This window comes from Semicossyphus pulcher, unplaced genomic scaffold (assembly GCF_022749685.1).
Source record: "Semicossyphus pulcher isolate SPU_LCO1_2020_fin unplaced genomic scaffold, fSemPul1.0.p SCAF_19, whole genome shotgun sequence".
In the NCBI taxonomy this organism is placed as follows: domain Eukaryota; kingdom Metazoa; phylum Chordata; class Actinopteri; order Labriformes; family Labridae; genus Semicossyphus; species Semicossyphus pulcher.
This window is the reverse complement of record NW_027211692.1, coordinates 8,212,635-8,235,681: the sequence shown is the minus strand read 5'-3', so window position 1 is coordinate 8,235,681 and position 23,047 is coordinate 8,212,635. Positions and strand designations below refer to the sequence as shown.

At 42.7% G+C, this 23,047-nt stretch overlaps 1 protein-coding gene across 1 annotated transcript in view; it reads left to right on the top strand.

Moving 5' to 3' along the window:
• robo1 (roundabout, axon guidance receptor, homolog 1 (Drosophila)) overlaps positions 1-23,047 on the top strand; it is a 215,602-nt gene that overhangs the window by 43,289 nt on the left and 149,266 nt on the right. The window contains exon 2 of the mRNA XM_069667969.1: positions 20,329-20,418. Coding sequence (XP_069524070.1) covers positions 20,329-20,418 — 90 coding nt within the window. The remainder of the gene's footprint in view (positions 1-20,328; positions 20,419-23,047) is intronic.

Here is a 23,047-nt window from a genome sequence, read left to right as displayed (position 1 = left end):
CCTGCAAAGAGACTCCCCCTCATTAACTTTTATATTAGCACAAAGTGTCACCCAGGTAACATCCAGCTGTAACACAGGGCTGCTTTGGATTGCCATTTTCGACAAAGCCCAGCGAGCATTTTTCTGTTGAAAAGACGTTTAAATGACGACTATGGCCCCTGTTGAAAAAACCTTCATAATAGGGCGGGGTTTAAAAAATAGATTTTTCCGATTTAAATCGATTCTCATTTGAATGACCCAATATTGATTCATTAATCCCGAGATCGATCTTTAAAAATATGTAAAAACGTGTCTGATCACTCACATTTCTGAGCGCTCCTGAACGCAGCACGACGCATCCCCTCGAAACACGGCAGTGAGGGAGACATGCCCGGACGTGTTTACTGCAGCTACTACAGAGATAGTGATCGCCAACGGACTCTTTCTATCGTGTGTGCGTCCGTGAATATGTAAGTTAGTTTTGCACTGATATTTATGTTACACTCTGTTAGCGTCGGCTTTGGCTGCAAGTGTATTTCCAGCATTTTGTTGTACAGTATGCCTTCCATATAACTCACGTGTGGCTTTGTTCTTTGCGCTATGAGATCTCGCAGCCAAATCTCGCGCAAGTTGAAGCCCAGTTCCTTTAATCAAAACCATGAGCCAGATGTACAGACTAAAAATCTACACACATATTAACAGCAATTTTCAAGTCTCATAGCACTCAACATGATCAGCTACCGAGTTCTTTTGAGAAACACATTTCCGTCAGGTATAAATGACCTACGTCAGCATCCAGGGGGCGTTCTGCCTTCACAGTGAGAGCTGCACAGACCAAGTCTCCTTTTTCCTTCTTCTGTGGAGATGCTCAAAACTGCTCCCTTTACGATGTCACTGAACCTTCTTGTTAACATCACACAGCCCGCAAAGCGCCGTGTTTATGATTTTTGTATGAACAATAAAATGTGTTGAAATGTGTAGACCGGATTTAACCCACCACTGCATAATGATTTTGGAGAAATGCCGCTGCAATCATCAATTCCCCAACCCTTTCATTGCTAAAATGAACAAATCAAGAAAATAAAACAAAAATGTTGAAAAAAAATGTTGAAAACTGTTTCCAACCAAATTTCAACGTTGAAATCCCGGTTGGTGCTCACTGGGAATCATCACTCTAAGCTTAAAGTCAATCAGCATTCTTAAATTAAAAGTGGATCAAATGGCTTCATCAGGTGTGTTTTAAAGGGATTGGATTAATGACCCACAACCTCACTGCTCTGGATTTCTCTTAACACTCGCTCTTTCAGCGTTCTTCCCAGAGCATTGAAGAGCCAGGTATTTCCCTGAAGAGCTATAAAAACTGTAAATATCAGACTGACATTACCCAGAAGGCCAGACGTATAACTCCAAATGAACGCGAGTGTTTCTTCAATCTGCCTGATGTGTAAACTGCAACTATTTGCTTCTCAAACGAGTCTGCTGCTTCGAATTAAAGGTGATAAAATATCACGGCTGTTGTGGTTGCAACAAATGAATTAATGGAGGTTTAAATGCTGCTCGTATATTTAATGAATAGGAATGCTTTTTAAGTTTAATGACAGTGTTTGCATAACTTTTAACACAGGAGGATATTTCTTTTGTGGGATGCTGCTCTGGTTAATCTTACAATACACCAGATCTCAGCCTGTTTTGAGAGAATCACCAGTGTCACATTTGTGTTCTCTAATCCTGCGACCTTATCCAGCTCACAGGAAACTGCTTTAAAGCTACACCTACTAAAATGTGAAAATGTTACCTCTAAAAGTGTGTATGAGTTTATCTCCCTCGTCTCTTGGATGCTGAACGTGTCACGCTGCCGTCTGCACACAAAGTTCCCCTTGGCGGCGCACAAAGAAAACAGTGATATGCATGAGGGCAGCCTGCTGATCTAAGTGATAATGTCACCAGCTATTATTTGCTACCTGAGACTAAATCTGTTGTAAGACTCCTCTTTCTGACAGCGCACTTTTAAAGGCACACAAACACTGGCCAGTACATGAACCCACAGCAGGACTCATACGGAAAGGACTGGGTGTGTGTGTGTTTATGCACATGCATTCGTTCCTGTGTGTGTGCATGTGTGAGTGTGCGTGCCTGATAAATAAAATATCACACCATCTATTTTTAGTGACAACTTGTCTCCTCGAGTCCGTGCAGCTTAGACATGTCCCTCTGTGAAATCCTTCCCTTTAACTTTTCCTGCTTTTCACATCTTCTCCTTCTGAGTTCTTAAAAAGAATTTCCTGCACGGATTCAAACATTGTTCCAAGAGTGAGTAAGCTGTGTTGCTCCAAGCAGATGAATTGACCCTCTTTCAAAATGACATCATCATTTATAATTAAAGCCGATGATGATTTACTTCATCATGCATTAATAGGAGCTTTGGTCCGACTTGTGCTCGTGAGTCCACAGAGCAGGCCCCCCCGGCCCTGTGCAGTCTGCTGAGGTTTCGGTTCTCCTCTGTGTCAGAACCTCCTACTCATGATGGATGAGGAAGATTATAGAACTCACGGCTGATTTACTCGGCTCTGGATGCTAATAGAAGCCACGGAAATATCACGAAGAATTCAATCAAAGCACAGGGCACTTCTTTATTTCAGATATATCACGCACCATTTTCCATGGATACATCTTTGCAGCATATTACTGTGCACAGATGATGTGTACTGGGTGTATCGGGCTGGGAAAGGGGCAGAAGTGTTGACAGATATGCAGATATAGTCCAATATTATCTTGTATTACACGCATGGTTTGTGTAACAGAAATATAGGACTGCTGATGACAGATTATCCAGCCACATGTAAACTAAGAGACCACCCTAGGAGCAAGTATATGCATTGTGTGCAAAAGTACCCACACTGTTAAACACCAGTTTTAGCTGCAGCTTTAGCATAATTGATTTTTTTTTTGTGAGCATATGCATGGATATGAACTCTTGCATCCAATAGATGGCAACAGTGACATACGGCTCAGTGGAGTTGGAGGGAATGAATGAGTGCTAATGAACTGTGCGCACTGAGTCCTGTGGTTTGGGTCAGAGGCCAGATGGAGAGCAGACAGTCGTATAACCACAGACTCACTGTCATCAGAAACACAGCGAGGAAACCAGTAGACCTTAGCAGGCATGTAAGTAATTATTGCACATGATGAAGGAATGTTTGAGGTCCTGGATGGATCCCATTAGCATCAGGCCCAAATCCGACTTCATCCCCTTATTCAGTCTCAGGGCTGCATGAGGCTGCAGGTAGAGGTGGAGATGCCATCAGCCTACATATCTGAATATTCATCTCCCCACTGTGCAGAAAATATAAGACACCCGACTCCCCCAGTTAATGTGAAAAATAAGCTATAAAAAAGACATGTTTCCTTTAACAGAAGGCAGGGTCTAATAATGCATTATCTAAGCCTGTTTAGCGGTTAATTCTGCATTATGTCATTGTGTACATTTTTTATGGGTACTGTGATTAGACACAGTCCTCAGGTGTTTGTTCCCTTCCCGTGCAGGTAAACAACCTCACATGTGATGAATTATGAGACCAATTGAAACTCTTTAGCAGGGAGAAGTGGAAAAACAGGTGGACGCTGTGATCAGACATGCTCCATAAATACAGGGCTCTGACATGCGTGGGCCAGAGGGAAAGCACAGGGATCCGGGATTCTGAGGATATGTGAGGTCAAAGGTCATTAAGTGCTGAGGCGGGTCTTCAGAGGTTAAAAATCAAATGGTACCACTCCTGCCTCTCCTTGATGTTTTATATGTCCTTTTTCACGCCACTTTCACTTCAGCTTTTTACAGGCAAATGTTTGCACACACAACTTCCCCACATCTGGATCTGAGATGTATAAAATGACAAAAAAAAATAATTCTGTGCTTTCTGTTTGCTTTCTTGGAGACAGATTCTATCAAATGTGCAATCACATTTGTTTAACAGCATGAGCCAACATTCATAAACAATTATAAATATGGATAGTGCAGATCATATTCAGTGGTTTGCCATCTTGTTCATTTATTTATTGGTCCAGATCAGCTGCTGCTCGTACAATGTGGCATGGCAGACCAAATGGAAAGTTTGACTTTCACACAGAAAATGACACATCTTGGTCATGAGAACAAAATAATATGCATAATGGTAATGTGTTTTATTATAACTAGTTTTAAGATTGCTTTTAACATTTTATTTATGTATTAAAAATGTCATCAAATATAAAGCTCCTGTGAGGAACTTTTTGTTTGTGTTGATTTTGGCGCCCCCTGTGGACAAAGCTGCACTTCTTATCTCTTTGCTGATTTTGTCCTGTGCATGTTTAAGTGGTGTTTTTTAACAAAAAATCTCCTCCTCCTTTCTTTAACAGTCATATGTATCACTCACTTTAAATGTTTTCCCTAGAAAATATAAACAAAGGCAGCCTCGTCTGACACCTACCCCCCCGCCGGCATATTCAGGCATTAAAAATAACTATATAGAAATAATCAATCTTGTGTCTGATGGTCTGGTCTGCTTTTGTAGCTCATATAGAGTCATCAGAATTCATTTCAGTCTGTTTCATAACCAGATAAAAACTCCTCACAGGAGCTTTAAACTAGAAAATGACTTTTTGTGAATAAATTATTTCTAAGTAGATGCAGCTAAATAACAGAACTAAAGGCATAATCAAGCATACATTTGTACCTTCCAGTTTGGTGATGTTCTTGATGGGAAACAGTTGTCAGTGTTTGCAAATAGAAACCAGTGAGGGATCTTGTTTTTCACTACACTGCTAAAAAATAAGTTAGTCAGGAGTTGTATTTAGACAGGAAAATAGGAAGTGTTGGACATTATACTGACCTGGTTTGGCTTCTTTTTGGAAAGTGATGAAGGAATGAAGGAATAAGATTTTGTGGAGGTAAAAATGGGAAAGTGAGAGTGTGGAGGGATAAAAGAGATACATTTGCTTTCCTGTTCTACAAAAAGAAGTCCTTGAGTCTCTTAATCTCAATCCTTCCTTCCATTGTTTAAAACAAATACAACTGTCCCATTTCTGCAGAAGCAGAATTAAAACATTCACGTGCGACAGAAGTAGTTACATTTAAAGTACACTTTGTCAGCTCTTTTATTACTGTTCTTTTTACAGCTGATGAGACAGAGCTATTGTGGCGCTCCTGAAATACATACTGTAGGCACTCTTACATAAATGCGTGCATATAGTGCAGGCGGTCTGTCTGGCTGACAGAAGCGAAGCCTACCATCCAACCACAGCAAAGACAGGCAAGCTGTTTACCATCCCAGACCAAAATGTGCTGGGGCCTCTGTTTTTCCTGTGCTTCACTGATGAAGTGGTAATTACAGGAGAGGCCTCACACCTCCAGAGAGCCGAGCATCTTACACGCAAAACACAGCGTTGTTATGCTGTCTCAGACACATTCGGTCACGCCACTGACCAGAGGACATCATGTCTGAGAGCTGCTGCTGCTTCGTTAAATTTCTGCTGTGTGACTGTTGCTTGCACCAATTTGATGTGATCACAGATGGCAATTCTATACAACTTTAATGGAAGACCTCGTCTAACTGTGAGGTAAAATCTTGAGAGTAGAAACTGCACCAGAGCTTAAACAACAGCATGTCTTCTCCCACAGAATATTTGTGGAAATAAGCTTAACAACTCTTCCACTGCAGCGTGTCTGCTTGGCTTCCTCAGTGGCAGATCTGCATCAGTGTTAGCTCAATCCAGCTGTGTCAGTGGTCGGTCTTCCACGGTTGGAGCTGAGACGGCCTTTGCATCAGCATCCCTCCGTCGCTGACGCAGCATTTGCACACATCATTTCCTCCCAACAATCCCCAGCTCTGTCCACCACCAGCATCAGCACGGCCATGATGGAAATACATTCCTCACAAAACACTGGTTAACCGTTAGCTCGTGTTTTCAATCTGCGTGGAGATACTCGAGCCATCTGTTTCCACAACACAGACAGAGAGGAGATTTTCTCAGGGTTTAAAGTCGACGTCAATTGGCTTTACTGAAGGAAATGCAGAATCAAAAGTTGGGTTTAGATTACACTGGTAATGCTAAATTGAGCTTCAGTCTCACCATATGTGGCAGTCTCACATGTGAGCGCAAAAAAATAACACTTGAAGTAATTCCATCTCCAACAGGTCCATCGGAAAGTCTTGGTTTTGCCGCTGTTTTATTTCATACTTTTAATGCTGTTATAATGTTAAACTGCTGTGCGCAAGGTTGCATGTCTTATAAATGTAGCTTATCTCGCGGTCCTAATCATTTAACCACTTTCAGATTGTTCACTAACTGAAAAGACAATTTGGTAGTGAAAATGTGAAGGTTAAACAACATATTTGAGCTAACGATAGGAGCCTATACTACATTTTGATAGATGTAATTTACTAGCTAATGATGTTAACCAGCTAAGCTCATGATTGTAACCAGCTAAAGGTAATGCTAGCTAAGAATTGGTTGAATGCTAATGCTAGAGGACTTAGCTTTCCTAATGAGTTAAAAATATGTTGTTTTGGTAGCTTATTAGCTCCTGACACCTAAGTCACAACAGTTAGCATTAAAGCAATTCCTGGCTAGCATTACTGGCTATTAGCTCACATTACTATTAATTAGGCATAGCCTATAACTTTCCTATTGTATAGAGTAACCGAATTTCCCCCTGGAATAAATAAAGTATTTCTAATTCTGAAAATGGTCATATCAGCTTTCAGCAACTTCTTTGCTAACAGTTTTTAGCTAGGTTGCTGAACGCTAACGTTAGCTGAAGAGTGAGCTTAGGTAATTCTTAACTTGGATTTTTGCTAGATGGCCATTTGAATTTTCACTATCCATTTGTAAGAGATGCTAATGTAGCTAAATGACTTACTACCAAAGCAGAGCAGTAAGACATAACAACAAATTAGCTTCCCACCCTTAGCGTGACAGCAGAGGAAAAAGGCCGCTGTGTGACTATGGACAATTGTCATCCTATAATTGTGTTCAACCCTGTAATGCCAAGCTACAAATATATTGCTGACTTTTATGAGTGCAGCGTGAGTAGCAGAACAATAGGGAATCACCCACAGCTCGTGACTCAGTGAGAGGCCAGTCGAGGCAGTGGCACTAATCAGAGCTAATGAAGACTGGCAGTGGAGCCTCACACCATAAAGCCTGAAATGAACCCCTCTCATTAATTTGGTAATTGGAAATCTGGATCGAGACAAGGTCGCTGTTATTATACTCAACAGACTCTTTGTAGCTTCATTTTGAAAAGACTGCGGGTAACAAACAGTGATTATCTAAAGTGGCATACATTTGATAATTTGTCCACTGGATTTATCTTGAGTTTTAAATTATGTTACCACTTTATTGTATGAGCTAACTCCCTTTTGCACCCGCTTCTCTAAAGCTGGAAACAGACCTTTTCAGCACTCACAATGCAGCACTTTTGCAGGATAGAAGTGCATGAGCTCAGAAATAGTCTCACACCACATGAAGGCACTATTGGACGTATTACCACCAGATGTCTGACACCGTGGCATTGGTTCCCCCCCCTCTGTAGTCCTCTCAAACGCATGAATGTAACAAAAATGTTGTTGGTGCCACGTGTGATTTATAATACTGTGAATTTAATGCAATAAAGTCTAAACATTAGCATCCAGCACTGCACTTTTACATTCTCAACTTTCAAGGACAGATTGACAACTTTCTGTAGTATAAAAAAAGCACATGATTTTTTTTAAACGTGTCAAAGCTCAACACAAACAGATGGTAATGTAATACTCTGCACTGTAGCACATCAGTCCATAACCTCGCTCTGATCCAGAAAGTCACCTGCCACTAATAAATCTGGCTGATTTCGTGCACTGAAGGGGTGGCAGGAGGGAGGCCTTGACAGGAGGTGTGGAGAGTTGCACTTTGTCTTTTGTTGCATTTCTTGCCTTTTTGGGGATTTACGATGTGCTTCTCACAGCCTCTGGCCTCGGCATTCCCATGTGTCATGTGACACCGCGGCTTTGTAGTGAGCAAAACTCATCATGCCTGAGAGGCTCTTTGCAAGGTTTATTTGGCACTATTAGTACTCGGAAAATCGTTATTATTTTATTATTTCTTCAGGTGATATCAGCAGCTATGTGTGTCATTTAGAACTCTACTCAGATTACGGAGTAAGTATCAAAGGACAGGTTTAATTTCCTCTTTAAAATTATCCAAAATGTCACAGAAAGAGAATAAGAGATAATTAAAGTTGACCCGACTGCATTAATGTGACATTTTGGAGATGCTATAAGAAGAGTTTCCGTATATTCGGTGTATAAGACACACTTTTAATCCTTTTTTTTTCATTTAAAGAGTGGGCTGTGTCCTACATACTGGTGCGACCAATATACCAGTATAAAATGCAGAGAGAGGTATGTTATTGTGTACAGTATTTTACTGAGACGATGGTGCTATCCGGTTGTTAAGTGGTGACGTCACATCTCCACATTAAACTCTTTCTGTGTCCGAGCCGCTACAATGTCTCCTTCTAACAATATGCCGCAGTGCTGTTTTCCTCGCTGTTTTAAACGAGGAAAACTGACTTGATTGTTGCTACTGCTTCGTCACGGACATGCACCGTCATGATAGCCATTGCAGCCGCCACCCTCACAACAATCAACATTACCGTAGGCTACCAGCTACCGCTACAGCACCGGTAGCTAGCAGGATTGCAAACTTGACATGGTGAAAACAGTTATCGCCTCGGCTCCGATCGGCATTGATGGGAACACAAAACCAAGGTCGACATGCTAATCTCCGCCCCCTTTCCGGCGCGATGCTATGCTCTGTCGGTAACTTCTGCAACTCCTAGTCATCTAAGCTACAAATTCAACCAGTCTCCGTCCAAGCAGCACTCGAACATCGTTCCAAATATGTCGCCGCTGAGTTTGATAAACAGACAGAATGAGTAATACAATAAAGACCTAACCACCGTAACATCTTCATTGTTTATTAACCCTGTTTTGGGCGCGTTTGTGACGTCAGACGGTGATGCAGCAGAAAAGAGACCGACAGGAGTATACTTCACTGGCAATGGGAACAGAGACAAGCACACTGTGACTTATTCTGCAGCTTATATGCTGTTTGTAGAAATTCTGTGCCAACCCTTTCCTCTGTCTTCACAGACGCAGACCAATTAAATTTTTATGGTTGATTATCGTTATAAAAGCTTCATAAAGTAAAGCTAATTAAGGTGCTGACTGATATACGTCCTTGAGAATTATTTGTGTAAATCGCTCTGACAAGATTTTGCTCTGAATGAGTCACAACGAAAGCGTAATGAAATATTGTGAATGGCTTTATAACCTATAATTATGTCGTCACTTGAACACCCCCTGGCGGGAGATCAGGTGGAAACAAGCTGTGATTTAATGGGATGACAGTTGGGTGGATTGCAAGGCAGGATGTTGTTTTAAAGGTAGATTTGAGGTCATTTTGCCAAACGCACACAAAAATCCTCAGTCATTTATCAACCATTGAGAGGTGGTTGGATTGGTATCTTTTTCTAAAATCCCCCTGACATTGTCTAAAAATGTCACTTGACTGCTTTACAACTGTCTCTCTGACATCCGTGAGGAAACGTGTTCGGCTTAACCTGTCAGAGGAAGCAGACGGGGAGTTCTCACACTGTAAATCATGATCCAGCATTCATCCTTTGAAATTCCGACTCAAACCTCGCCTCAGGTGAAACACGCCTTTCCTTCATCCTACGCCTCTCCTCACTCGACAATGTAATGAATTTCATTTCTGTAAAAGCTAACACATCATTTGTCTTCCCTTTAGCACAATGCACGGGGCCATCCTGTGAATGCCGAAGGCTTTCTTTAACAACAGACGAGTCCATGAATGAGTCCAATCTCAACTTCTCTTACATTCCTTTCCTGTGACGTAGTGGATGTAAGAAACACTGATCCTTGGATTTTCTGGACTAACAATGACACCACAAATTGTGCGTGACTGTTTGACACATTTGAGAAGTGTGTGAGTTTTTATATCCTGTGTCAAACAGTCCACACTCAAAGCCACAGGCTAGCTATGATTTCATCCTCTCTCCTCGCTGTAAATAGGTAACACAACTACAGACGCGTGATGCTTGTCGTGTTCGCCTGCAGATTTGGACCGTCTGCATGGTCCCTTTGTGGTCTCAACAAATACTTTTCACTTCGAAGGACATGTAGCAAAGAGCTCTGAGATCCTAAGCTGCCAGTATCGATCCGTCTGTCTGCAGAGATTGTTAGCTTTCTCTTCAGGAGCCCTGAGAAACTGGCTACACGCCTGCAGTGTTCTCACCACACATCTTCTCACAGCCTCATTTCCATCTCCTCTAATCACTACGAGACATATTGAGAGCATAAGTTGGTTTATCTGCGCTCTCTCATTGGGCTGTGAATAGTTAGAGTGCGCTCCAGTGAATTAGCATACACATGTTCCTCCCTGACAAGCACCAAAGCGTGGTGGAATGAGTGTGTGTTTGTGTGTGTGTGTAGACAGAGGGAGAGAGGGAGGCTGGGAGAGGCAGATAGCGCCTGCTGTTTGTTCAATTTGTCTGACTTCAGATCAGATGGAGACTGAGCTGTGACTCAGGCAATCACAGGAAAACTAACAGAATCATTACCTTAAAGTCATTACTGAACTGCTGTGTGCAGAGCAGCATGTCTGCATGTCTCCAAACAACAACTGGAGAAAAGATATGCTGCAATTATTTATCAGGTTTTGTCATTTCAGCATTCGTGGCTACAGACTCCTTCATTAGAAAGTAAAGGAGTAACGCCTCTGAAACTGAGAAGTAACCTGCGGTCATCTTAGAGCTTTGTATGTCACACTTTGATGTAATCTGAACTTTCTCTCCAGTTAGGGTTTAACTGCCATAATAGACGATAAATCCAACCGACTTTGGTGAACCAGACTTTTCATCTCTCATCTTGTGCCACACTGACTTTGTTGTAGAAAATGAAACCCGTTAAAACCTCTGTCCTCGCCCTTATAATTTCAATTAGCTGGATATTGTGTTCACGTGGTTGTGCTGGCAACAGTTGCGTTTGTCGGATTGCAGTGTGCGTGTTTTTGCTGTAACAATATTCAAGCTGTTTTGAATCTCAGTGAGGTTAACTTGGTTAAATTAAGGATGCATGACAGGGATGTTGACTTTTGTGCTTCAGTGTAAAATACTGCTTCAGCCTTCGTTTCCAAAAAAACCCGGTCCACACAAGCACGGTTATAAATAAAATCCCCGTCCACACGTAAACGCAGAAACACAACAGAAACGCTGTCATGAGAATACCACACCAACCGGGTCATGCAAAGAAGAAGAAGTATCACGGCCAGTCAAAAGCCTGAAAAAAAATCTAAACATGTAAAAACTCCTGTTAAGCATCACTGTTTTTGTCACGTCCGTCATTTTGCAAGGAATGTCACCTCATTTGGGTCACCTCACAAAGGAGATAGCGGCGCACAGCCGGACGTCACGAGCCAAAAACGGTGTTTACCCCGTCTCCGCGGAAACTAAAAAGTTTCTAAAAGTCTTCACCCTGGCCGGAGTTTTACCCAAGATCTGTTATCAGTGACCTAAAACGGTGTTTGTGTGTGGATGAAAGGCCAAAACTCTACGTTGTAAACTAAGTTTGGAAAAATACCCGTGTACGTGCTTGGCCTTAGTACGACATTCCTCTCAGGGTGAATTGTGATAACTTTGGTGTTTTTTCATGAGGTGGAATCTAATCAATCCCATCAGCCTCAGCTGTACTTGATGTGTTTTGTGCTGATTGGAAAATCATACAAAAAAACATGCTGAACATCAATCTGTTAGCATTGTGATGAAGAGTATATTAGCACCAAGTTAGCATCTAGCTCAAAGTACAAAAGAAGACTGTATAGACTGTATAAAAGGATAGACGACATGACAGCTCCCTAAAAGTGAAGCCAAAACATTTGGAGCGCCCCCTGCTGACTGGCTGCAGTATAGGTCATAAAGCCCGCCTCCCTTATGTTAACACATGGGTCATGAGTCAAACTATAAAATCAAAATACATACAGTCATATACATTTTTCTCAAACATGGTTTCTGTCATTTTAGTTAGTTCTTATCATGCTGATTTACGTCCAAGTGTTAATTTTTCGGACAAGTTTAGTTTTAATTAGTTATTTGATGCTGCAAAAAGGATGATTGACAGCTCTGGATCTCTGGCTCCAAATGACATCACCAGCGTAAGATGGCAGCACCTGTCTCAGGAGTATTTTGGCTTCACTTTTGTACAATGAGAGTAGATGGAGACGTGTCGTCCATCTTTATACTGTCATCGGTGCAGCCTCACAGAGCTGCTAGCATGCTGCAGACTCTTTGTCTTTGTTGAAAGTCAAGTTGATATGTGATTCAATAATAAATAATGGACAAAGACAGTGGTAGCCAGCACAATAAAATTACATCCAATGATTATATTTAGAGTTGGGCATACTTGATTCAAAGCCAACTTAGCAATACAGAAATGGATAAATGTTAGCGGCTATGCTATAAGCACTTTTTTCTTCAAGAGACAAAACGTATTTTAAGCATGCTTTAATATTTCAAACACATTTAGAGACGTTTGGTTTCTTTCCTAAAACACGCAGAGAGTCTGGAGATAAAGAATTTCTGTGGTTTATCCTTCAGCAGCGACGTTATTGTCTATTGTGTTGTTTGATGCAGAGGTCAGGAAAAAGCCGAAGTATGAAGCTATAATTGCTTGTCATGGAGCTATTCAGCAAACATTGCCAAACCAAAGTGCATTCACTGTTTGCTCTCTTGTTTTGACCATAACACAGCTTGAAAGAAGAAAGAGATTATTAGGTGTGCCGGGTGTGAACTGAGAGCCGGGTGTCATCACATCAAAGGCCGTGAAGGTTGTACATCACCGGTGGATGTTTTCCTCTGTGAGGATCTCTAATTAAAAACTTGCAGAATTCCCCTTGGCTCATACTTTAATGGCACAAACAGCCCCGAGGGATTTAGCAGGAACTTTGTCAGACACCGAGGGCACAGGTGAACTTGGGATAATAAACAACAATCAAGTTTTTATGTCCCTTTGGCAAAATTAGCAATATATTTCACGCTAAACAGAGCAGTGAAATTTAAGATAAATGAATAATACAAGTCCTGGAGTCAGGGTCAAGTGTTTGCGGTTGTGTTTTCTTGTTGTAATTCGTCTCATTTAAGTATAAAAGTGTGTTTTTCCTCGCGCAGGGAAAAGTCTCAGGAAACGGAGCGGCTTCAGAACATGTTGCTGGGAGGGATGGCGGATTAGAGGCTCGGCTTGTTGCTCTCTGAGTCTGGGAAAGAATTGCTCACATTAACATATTGATGGAATTTTCGAAGATTATACTGAAAACATATGTGGATTCAGTTTGAGGGCTCTTTCCTTTCCCTTTGAATGTGTGTGTGTGTTGGTGTTTCGAGCACATGGGTCTGCTTAAGCGAATCAAAGAGCAGGGAAAGGTAGCATCAGCACAGTTTGTCATTAATGTGCCACGGCCTTGGAATGAGGTCTGAATGATCTGCTCCACTTGCCCCTAAACTCATATAAGCTTCTAATGTCTCTTCTACATGATTTAGCCTCGTTTTCTTACCACGTTTTCATCTTTGTAATCCGGGACTTGAAAACGACTGTGATTCTTTTCAGATGAAGGAGAATAAAACTCAAACGCAAAGAAATCTCATTGTATATGAGTTCAGCATACAGTACTTCAAGAGGCAGACTTATATATTGAGATGTCATTGAAGGTCACTTGTCTGCCGGCTGTGGTGGTAAAGATGTTGACAAGCTGCGTATGCGTCATGACCATTGGCAGCACACTGACTGATACAAGCATTCAGAGGCTGTTCACCTTGGCTGCAGCACTTCAGATCCTTGAAAGACCTTATTTTTCTCACCTACAGAAAGAAAAGTGTCTTAGCCACTCTTTCTTTCCCCTTTTCTCTCTCTGGGCAGAAAAAAGTATCTTAGTGTCATCGAGATGGACATGTGGGCTTTTGCCAGCTGGGAGGATGCTTGCCTCAGCTCCACAGAAGTCAGAGCAGGTCCAGACTCCTCGCAGGCTTTGCACTTACATGACATCAGTGTTGTTAAACAAAGCTGAGTGGAAAAGTTTTGAGTAGGAGTTATTATGCGTCTCACATAATGTAAAGGTGTGAGAACGAGATAAACGTGTAAAGTAAAAGCCCTTCTTTTAATTTAACATGATCGCCGAGTATAAAAGTGTCCTGACAGCAGCTGTGATGCTAACGGCGTTAGCCGCTAACTCACCCGGAGTGTGTGGAAGTTCAGTGAAGTGACCATGCAGTATTTATCAGCCTTCGAGCCAATCAGCTCTGTTTGTCCTGGAAGTGTCTCTCTGTTTTTCTCTCTGCGGTTTGCTTGCTGATGCCCTCCGAGCAAATCCATCAGTGAAGCTAACTGGCACATATTTCTTTCCTTGACATTAGCACTTTTATTTCTCTAACCACAATCAGCCAATCTTGCATTCACAGATGAGTCACATTCCAGCTTTGAAGAGTGACGTGCATGTATTTACTGTGGGCTCTGTAACCAACAAAACACTGGTTGGGAAGAGATACAACACACACACACACGGTGAAGTGTCAACAGTGAGCTCCCGTGTGCATCCGTTCAGTCATAAACTGGCGGCTCAGATCGCAGCCTGTTTGTCGCTGCTCTGATGTTTCCTCCAGCTGCAGCAGCTAACTGTGACTGTTGGTGACATCAGAGGGGTGTGCGGAAAATATCTGCAAAATCAGCTGTTAACATTTACTTAAATTTTGTTTTTACTGCAGTTAATGCATGCAAAGTAATAGTTAGCTAATTATTGCCGTTTGTCACTGTCACTATCATGGCTAGAGCCTTAAATAGCTGTTGAAAACATTAAAGCAGTGTTCTCTTGCTCTTTCTTCCACTCTTTTTGCCACTAATACACGTATTAAAAAAACCCCACATAAAATATGTCTGTAGTTTTCCAACATGTAGCTTACACTCTTTCTTATGGCACACGAATAAGTCGTCTTAATGTTTTAACTGCTTAATAAATTCTATATTAATCTTCCACAGATCACGCTAAAGGTAATTATAATGCAGACTGTTTTATTGCCAGGGTAAGAGCAGGGCTTGGCAGTGTGACCTAAAATATATATAGTGATGATATATATCATCATATATACATTTTTCCCTCTTAAGTGATTTATAGTATGGTCTATTACTCCAGCCTGGAGTCAAAGGTATCATCAGTTAACTATTAATACGCTATACAGTGATGGTGGTGGTGGTGGTGGTGGAGGCCGAGTTTCATACATGGGGAAATGTAAAGAGCCAATTTGTCGGGAGGGCTCATGCCAAGTTTGTGTGTGTGTGTGTGTGTTTGTGTGTGTGTGGTATATGTGTCATTTGCTCCACTTTCTCACGACAGCTGCAGCACAACTTAATGATGATATGACTCATTCTTTTATTCTGCAAATCTACTGCTTACCTGACTTGACTCGTTTTGATTGTTTGAATTAAGATTGTGTTTTTTTATTTTATTTATGTTTTGGATTTTGTTTCCTTTTATAATTGTACAGTTTTTTGCGAAATACAGTCATGCACTTTCTTGCCAAGAGAGAGAAAAAGATTGATACCACACTTGTGTATATATTGTAATTATTAAGTGTTAGCTGCTTAGCTTAGCTTAGCTTAGCTTAGCATAGCGTAAATAATAGAAACAGTGGGAAATCGTTAGCCTGGCTTCGCCTGAAGGTTAAAAAGTTCCTACCAGAATTTCTCAAACTTACTAGTTAACACGTAACATCTTTGTTTAATTGATATTAAAAAAGACTGAAAAACGATATGTTCTGGTTTAACTGGACTATTTCTTAGCCACGAGTACCTTCCTGAGGTTTTTCGTCATGCTGAGCAGAGACTCAAGGATGTAACTACAGAATAAGTGCGCAGTGGAAGGCAGAATTGATTATTCCTTGAAAGGCGTCTTTCACAGGATCTCAGTTGGACACCATGACTTCTCATAAATGCACAGCTTTGTCCTGTTGTCTTTCCACTACTTTCTTATCATAACAGAAACAACTACTAGGTGATGAATGGTTTTCTTTTTAAAGCAATGCTAGTATTCCATTATTTAATTTTCTACAGACACACGGTATCTTATTAATATTTAGTTTTGTATCTCAATAGCTCTGTGGTTAAATGTGGCTGTAGGCCTGTTAAGATGTTCATTTTCTAAGAATCATAGCTGTTTTAGGAGCTGCAGGTAAAATATAGTCTACTCCTCCACTTTGACTTTGTCCTTTCTTTTTCTCAGCAGCAGTGCTCGCTGCTTTTGTGTGAATTATCTCAAGGCCTGATTAAAACTCCATTAGTCATGCAGAAAACAAAGAAAGTGTAATCAAAATGGAAATGAGTGTAATGGTGCTGTGGGAACAGACGAAGCGGGCAGACCCGCGTCTGCTGGAAAACACTTTTCTGTGAGGCTGTTTGTCTTCTTTTGTGTGTCTTCGATAATGGTGAAAGAGTCCAAGGTCCAAACTGATGAAGATACTCTAAAGGTGGTGTTATTGGTTATATAATCAGGAGAAGAGACGTCATTTTAATGTTCAGCGTGCAGAATGAAGGCTTTTCCCCACTATTAGCGTTCCTTTTGGCGGCTCACGTTTTCTCTCTGTCATCAGACAACAAAGCCGATGTTACAGGACAACATTTTCCAAGATAACAAGTTAATCATTGAAATTACTCGAGGTCACGTTACAGAAAAATGCCACCGTTCCAATCAGGCCGTGTGAAGGAACTTGTCCTGCAGCAAACAATCAGTCAGTCCTGTTAACAAGCCCCCGAGTCGGCCTCCCCGCACTCATCATCTTAAAGCCATCCATCACCTCCACGGGCTGCCAGCGCCGGAGCGCTTGTGCCAATACACGACAAGATAACAATGAACCAACAGCTACAGCTTCTGCATCCACGTCTATTAACAGCTCCCAGCGTTTGTTAGAGTAAATGACTTTGACTTCAGGGGCAATAAGTTAGACATCAGGTTTATTGTTGTGTGAAGGATTCAAGTGCTGATTGGGCCCCAGTGTTGCAAACAAACACGCATTTCAAATCCAGTTCGAGTAGACCTCAAAGTGTAGGACTGGAGTCTGTGAACAGAGCTAGCATGTTTGAAGAGGGCTCAGGGCCAGGACTGCTTTCTTTTCAGGGGCCCAGAAGGAACGACCGAAGGGAGGGGGGTCATAAGCAGTCAGTTATCTGCACATGTGCCCCAATAATTAGCCAACAGGGATGGTGGGGCTGGGTTCAGTGTTGGGGGTAAAAGGGGGGGTAAAAGGGACAACATCAAGGTCCTGACTTTGTATCCTCAGCCCCCTGGGGCAGCTGGGTACTCCACCTGTTAATGACCTCTGATGGGGTCGCTAATTGGACGTCTGACTGCGGACCACCCAGGGAATGAGACAAAAAGGAGCTGATACGGTATAGAAGGCTAAAGGGCAAGTAAAGATCAGAAGTAGCATCAGTAATATTTAAGAGTTGATTCTAATATTAGCGTTGTTTGGCTCTACTAGTTTTGAACGCTTATACAGGACAGGATCAGCAACAGAGGAGTCGTACCGCTTTGTCCTCTAGGGCCACCATAATCGACCAAAGAATAGTTCCTTACAGCTGCATTGACTCAAGTTCTCAACCACATTACACTCTCTTCATCCGTGGAAGTAAAGACCATCTAATGCAACAACTAAGCAAACTCTATCTGCTTCAATGAAAGGCGCCTGGTACTACCATCATAACAGGGCCCTAAGTTGCTGACTGGACTCTTCTCCTCTGCAGTCTCCTGGTGGTGGAATGAGTTACCAAACTCTTTCATGAACACCTCTGACCTTAATGATTTTGATACTATTGATGATTGAGGATGCTGCTGATGGTGATTAGGATATTCATGATGATGATGACGACTATATTGACCTTGTTGATATAGTCAAGCACCTGTGTCCAACTGCACTTGAAGCTGTTTGTTGGCACTCACTGACTTTGTTCCCTCCTGTCTGGATCGTTGCTTGTGTTGCATTAACTCTCAGATGTACGTCGCTTTGGACAAAAGCGCCTGCTAGTGGCATTTCAGATAAAAGACAAATTGTTTCTTAATTGCTTCAGAAATTCCTTCTTATATCCTTCTTCCTTCTGTGGTTGCTAAAAACAACGGCGTTTTATCTTTGCCTCACAGCTAGAAGGCTCCTGGTATGCATGTTCTCCCTGTGCATGTGTGGATTCCCTTCGGGTGCTCCGGCTTCCTCCCGCAGTCCAAAGACATGCCCTCTAGAAAATCGCAGTTGTGAATGTGAGCATGAAAGGTTCTGTCTGTGTGTCAGCCCTGTGATTTACTGGTGATTAGAATCTGAAATCACTGCCACCCTTGCGATCAGTCCAGTCCGCCTCTCGTGCAATGACAGCTGGGAAAGGCTCCAGCCACCCTGCGCCCAACAGGATAAGCAGTGTAGATAATGGATGGATGGGTTATGAGTTCAGATAATGATTATTTATTTTCAATGCCAGGAATGAACTTGCATTCTCCATATACAGAGTTAATAATATTAAGTGTTTCAATGAGACAATTAGGGCCAGCCAGTCAGTCCAACTCCTCTTCTAACACTAGAAGAAATGATGAGCCTTTTGTACGATGTTCTTTGTGCGTTGTTGTTATTTAAAGTACAGTGTGTACTTTTTGCAAAAATAAACACAAAAGACGTCTTGAACCGATTTGTCGTTTGATGCTTGTTCCAGTCTTTAATTGCCGTCAGTGCTGGACTACTTTTCTTGTCTGCAGCTGATGCTGCATTTGTTCTTAATTTGTCTGTTTTGATCAGATAAAAAAAAACACGCTGAAAACAACACCACATCCTCCTGGTGTCAGGCTGTAAGTGTCAGACAGTCCTTGTTTCCTTATGTCAAGCACGTTCTCATCATGTGTGATCTGTTTCATCCCATCATTCATGTGCATGACGGAGTAACCCACGCGGTTATGTCTGTGTGACTCAGACTCTCTGCTCTCCTGTAGTGTGAGTGTCAGTCAGACGCTGCTGTTTGGATAAACACAAGTGCTTGATGATAGGTTTGTCCCAGCGTGAGGTCTTTTAACTGTCACATTTGCAACACTACAGGAGCAGCAGGGGGACATGATCACTGTGTTTTAAATGTCTTTTTTGTGTCGGAAACCGTTGAGAAGTGTGATTTTTGGGTTGAAAAGTCTGCGTAGGTTTTGGCTGTCAATTCTTTAATGGTGGGAGGGGCGGATGAAAATGACGGGTCGCCGTCTTCTTCACACTCCGGTGATCTAAAGTACCCTCCAATGAACAATTCCGTCTGCCCGTCTGCTATTTATCAGAAGCGATGCCAGATCTCATTGAGGAAACAGATACTTCCGACAGGCCGCCGCTCAGTTAGCTAAAGGGGTTGGATGCTCTTTGATTAAGATTCCTCTTACCTCCCCAGCCCAAATTAACCCTGTCAGCGGGCCACAAAGAGAACAGGCATGGCTGGGTCTGATTTATTCCACACAGAGCCATCATGAGGGCACAGTTGGCCTCTCATCTCCCCCCATAAGCCACATCCACCCCAGCCCTCTTGGCCTCTCTCGCCTCCCCCCCCCGACTGTCCCGCCCTCACACCTCCTGTCGCACACGCTCAACCTGTCACTCCGAAACAACACACACACACACAGACGGGCCCGAATCAAAAGGAGCTGATTAGCAATTAATGGTGCATCATTGTATTTGCATCGGGACCGTGTGTGTGTGCATGCAGAGTGGCGGTGTCAATCATGCGGAGTGTGCCCCGGCCCGCCCTCCTCTGTCCGGCCCATGTGCTCCCTTAGGGGTGCAGCCACTTATGGCTATTGATACGGGGGAGATGACTCTGTTTAACAGCCTCACATTTACACTCAGGCCCGATGCAGGACAGCAGAACAACCTCCTGCTGAGCCTGGAGACAAAACCTGACGACTGCATGAAAACAGGATTCTGATGGATCTATACCCCACGCTGAAATAATCTCTTAGTTTCCCCCGATTCACTTGGATTCTACACAACTGTTTGGATTGTGGATGTTTGGTTGTTTACTGCAATGTTGGAGTTGGGGTTCTGCGGTCAGAGACAGACTCCGCAAGGATGGACCTCAGCTCTTGTTTGTGTGCTTGCTCTCTGCGTGTGTCAGGGGTGCACAGGGCTGCAGGTTTGGACAGCGGGTGGGGGGGAAAGTGGGCAGAATGCGTCTGGGTTCTCAGTCCCTGTGGTGTTATTGTTGACAGAGACGGGAGTCGCTCAGGATGGGGCCAGCGAAGGGGCAACAACAGCTCCCACCGCCGAGCACGAGGATGACAACTCTCTGGGCTACACAGGTACTGCTGCTGCTTTCCCATGATTCTTTATGTGTCCTTGCATACACACACTCATAACCCCCAGGAAATGTCAGGTGGAGCTTTGAGAGAAAAAGACCTTGGGTTATTTGGTGCATGACATCAGAGTTCTTGCACTGAAACAGGATACAGTTGGACTTTATTTTACCCCAGCTAGCATGAAACATGCATTGTCTATTCAGCATGTTCACTTGGCTGAATTGTCAAATACAGCAGCTTGGTTTGACGACCCGCGCTTCGGCGCCATTCTTGTGTCAGTTTGGAATGTGTGGGACTCTGCAGTAAAGTAACAATCAGGCAACATCGGGATAGACTTTCAAAATAAAGCAGACAACTGAGCCATAATAAAGATAAGAGAAGATGAGACTTTTATTGTCCCAGTGGGAGATTCGTCTTGGACTTCACTGTGTTCTGATACAGTTAAAAAAACAGGAAACACCCAGTTAGATTTTCAAAATAAAGCCTGCCAGCAAACGTTTCATGTGTTACGTCTTTTGGACGTGCTGGTTGCAGTTTGGTTAGGATTAGGTGCCAAAACTGCTCGGTGAGGTGCCGGTAAAACTTTTGGTTGGGGTAAAAGAAGCAACATTATGTACATAACATAACGATCGCCCCCTGTATGACGTAACTAACATGCTTGTTACTTTCTAACATACTCAACTTAAAAAGAGATCAACTGCTTAAAAGAAGTTAAAATACAGAGGTCCTCGACTCATAGGCCGTATGTTAGACTCCGACTCGTGGCCCTTTTGTGGGCAAAATCCATCATCTTGCGATGGTGACATCATTTGGAGCCAGAGCTGCGCAGTAGAGATCGGTGGGTGGAGCCGCTGTAGCCTCTTAAGCTAACCAAAACACACACTTAAATTACCGAAAAAAAACAACAAAGATCCCGCACGCCGGCGTGTTTAACAGCAGAACAGCTTTCTGTGTTTACAGGTATGTAAACTTCAATGACTGTAGTGATTGTTTTAGTTACGTCTCCTCTCGCCGCTCCTCCTCTACTCTGCTGATCCGGAACAGATCGGCTGCAGGAGCCGTATTTGTCGACAGAGCTGTCAATCTTGTCACACTTGGACCTAAATCAGCGTGATAAGAACTAACCATAATGATAGAAACCATGTTTGAGAATATTTGACATGTATTTTGATTTTATAGTTTGACTCATGTCCCATCTGATAACATGGAGGAGGCGGGCTTTATGACCTATACTGCAGCCAGTCAGCAGGGGGCGATAGAGAGGGTTTGGCTTCAGTTTTAGGGAGCTGTCATGTCCGCCATCTTTTTATACAGTCTATGATTTGACCCATCCATCACCCCAGCTGCCACTCCAAGCAGACTTACTTGCTCTAATACTATATCTCCTGGCTTCAGCGACACATCAGAACAATAATCTGGAGGACAGCGTCCTTACATGTCACTATTTTGTCGTGTCGGGCCACTGAACAAGCTGCTTTATTTGACGTCTTTAGAGTTGAAACATACAGCCTATCACACCAGGAGGCCACTATATATAAGCTCTTTATTGAGAACAGTGTTCAAAGGGATTATGAAACGCACTTGGAGGAGCCAATTGTTTACTTTTTTGCAAAGCACAAATCCCTTCACAGTTGAAAAGTCTTTGGACAAAGTAAATAAGCATTTTCAGTCTTCGAGTGTTGAAAGAGGAGAATTGTGGGGGAAAGGAGGCTCAGAGGACCACTCTCACTCACTTCAGTCAGTCTCTCCTCAGACTGCAGAGCTCTGTAGGGAAAAGCTGTAAGTGGGGGTCCTCACCTGTGGGACAGACTCACACACACAAGCACACACCAAAGTCTGGAGAAAAATTGCGATGACGCATGTGTTTGGGTTTGGATTTTTTTGGGGGTGGGCTCAGAGTGAGGGAATAAATTGTTGTTGGTGTGCTGCCTCAGCGAGGACTCCTGCCTCCCGAGGCGAATAACTGGACCTCACACAGCTTTGGGAGATCTTGTGCAGAGAAAGGAAGTCCAAATTAAATGCCAGAACTGTTACAGGGGTCACTGTGTGCAAAAGCTTGGCAACTCCGGGCTTATTTTTGCTAGAATTTCATGAAGTAACCAACAAAAACATGCAATTATTATCCGTATCACGCTGTGCCTTTTATCAGTGATGCCAAAATGCTCCAAAAGTTTGAGTCCAAACAACTTATAGTGCCGGAATTTTCCGAGTAAGAATATCAGCTTTGAAAGACTTGCTCTGAATGAGTGTTTAATATCTGCTTCACTGCGTTTGGGTTCATCTTTACGATGCTAAATCAGTCTGGCTCATCTTTAATCTGGTCATTTAATCCCATCTGTGCATGAAAATGAAGGAAATTGATCTGGGCCCAGTCAGTGAATTGGAAATGAGACTAATGTGTCCTAATACCTCAGTCTGCCGCTGATAGGGCGGAGTGGGCGTCTGCCAAAGAATCCATTTTCAGAGAGCGTGACTCGCTGGATGGGGATAATCTTGACAGCTGCCAGTTTGAGCTCAGGTGAAAGTGGAGTGCACCTTCAAGCGTTACAGTGAACGATCCTTGAGGTGCCAGCTTGGGTTTAATTGAGTCATGTGATCTGTGTGAACTTTACGGAGAAAGGGCTTCATTGAT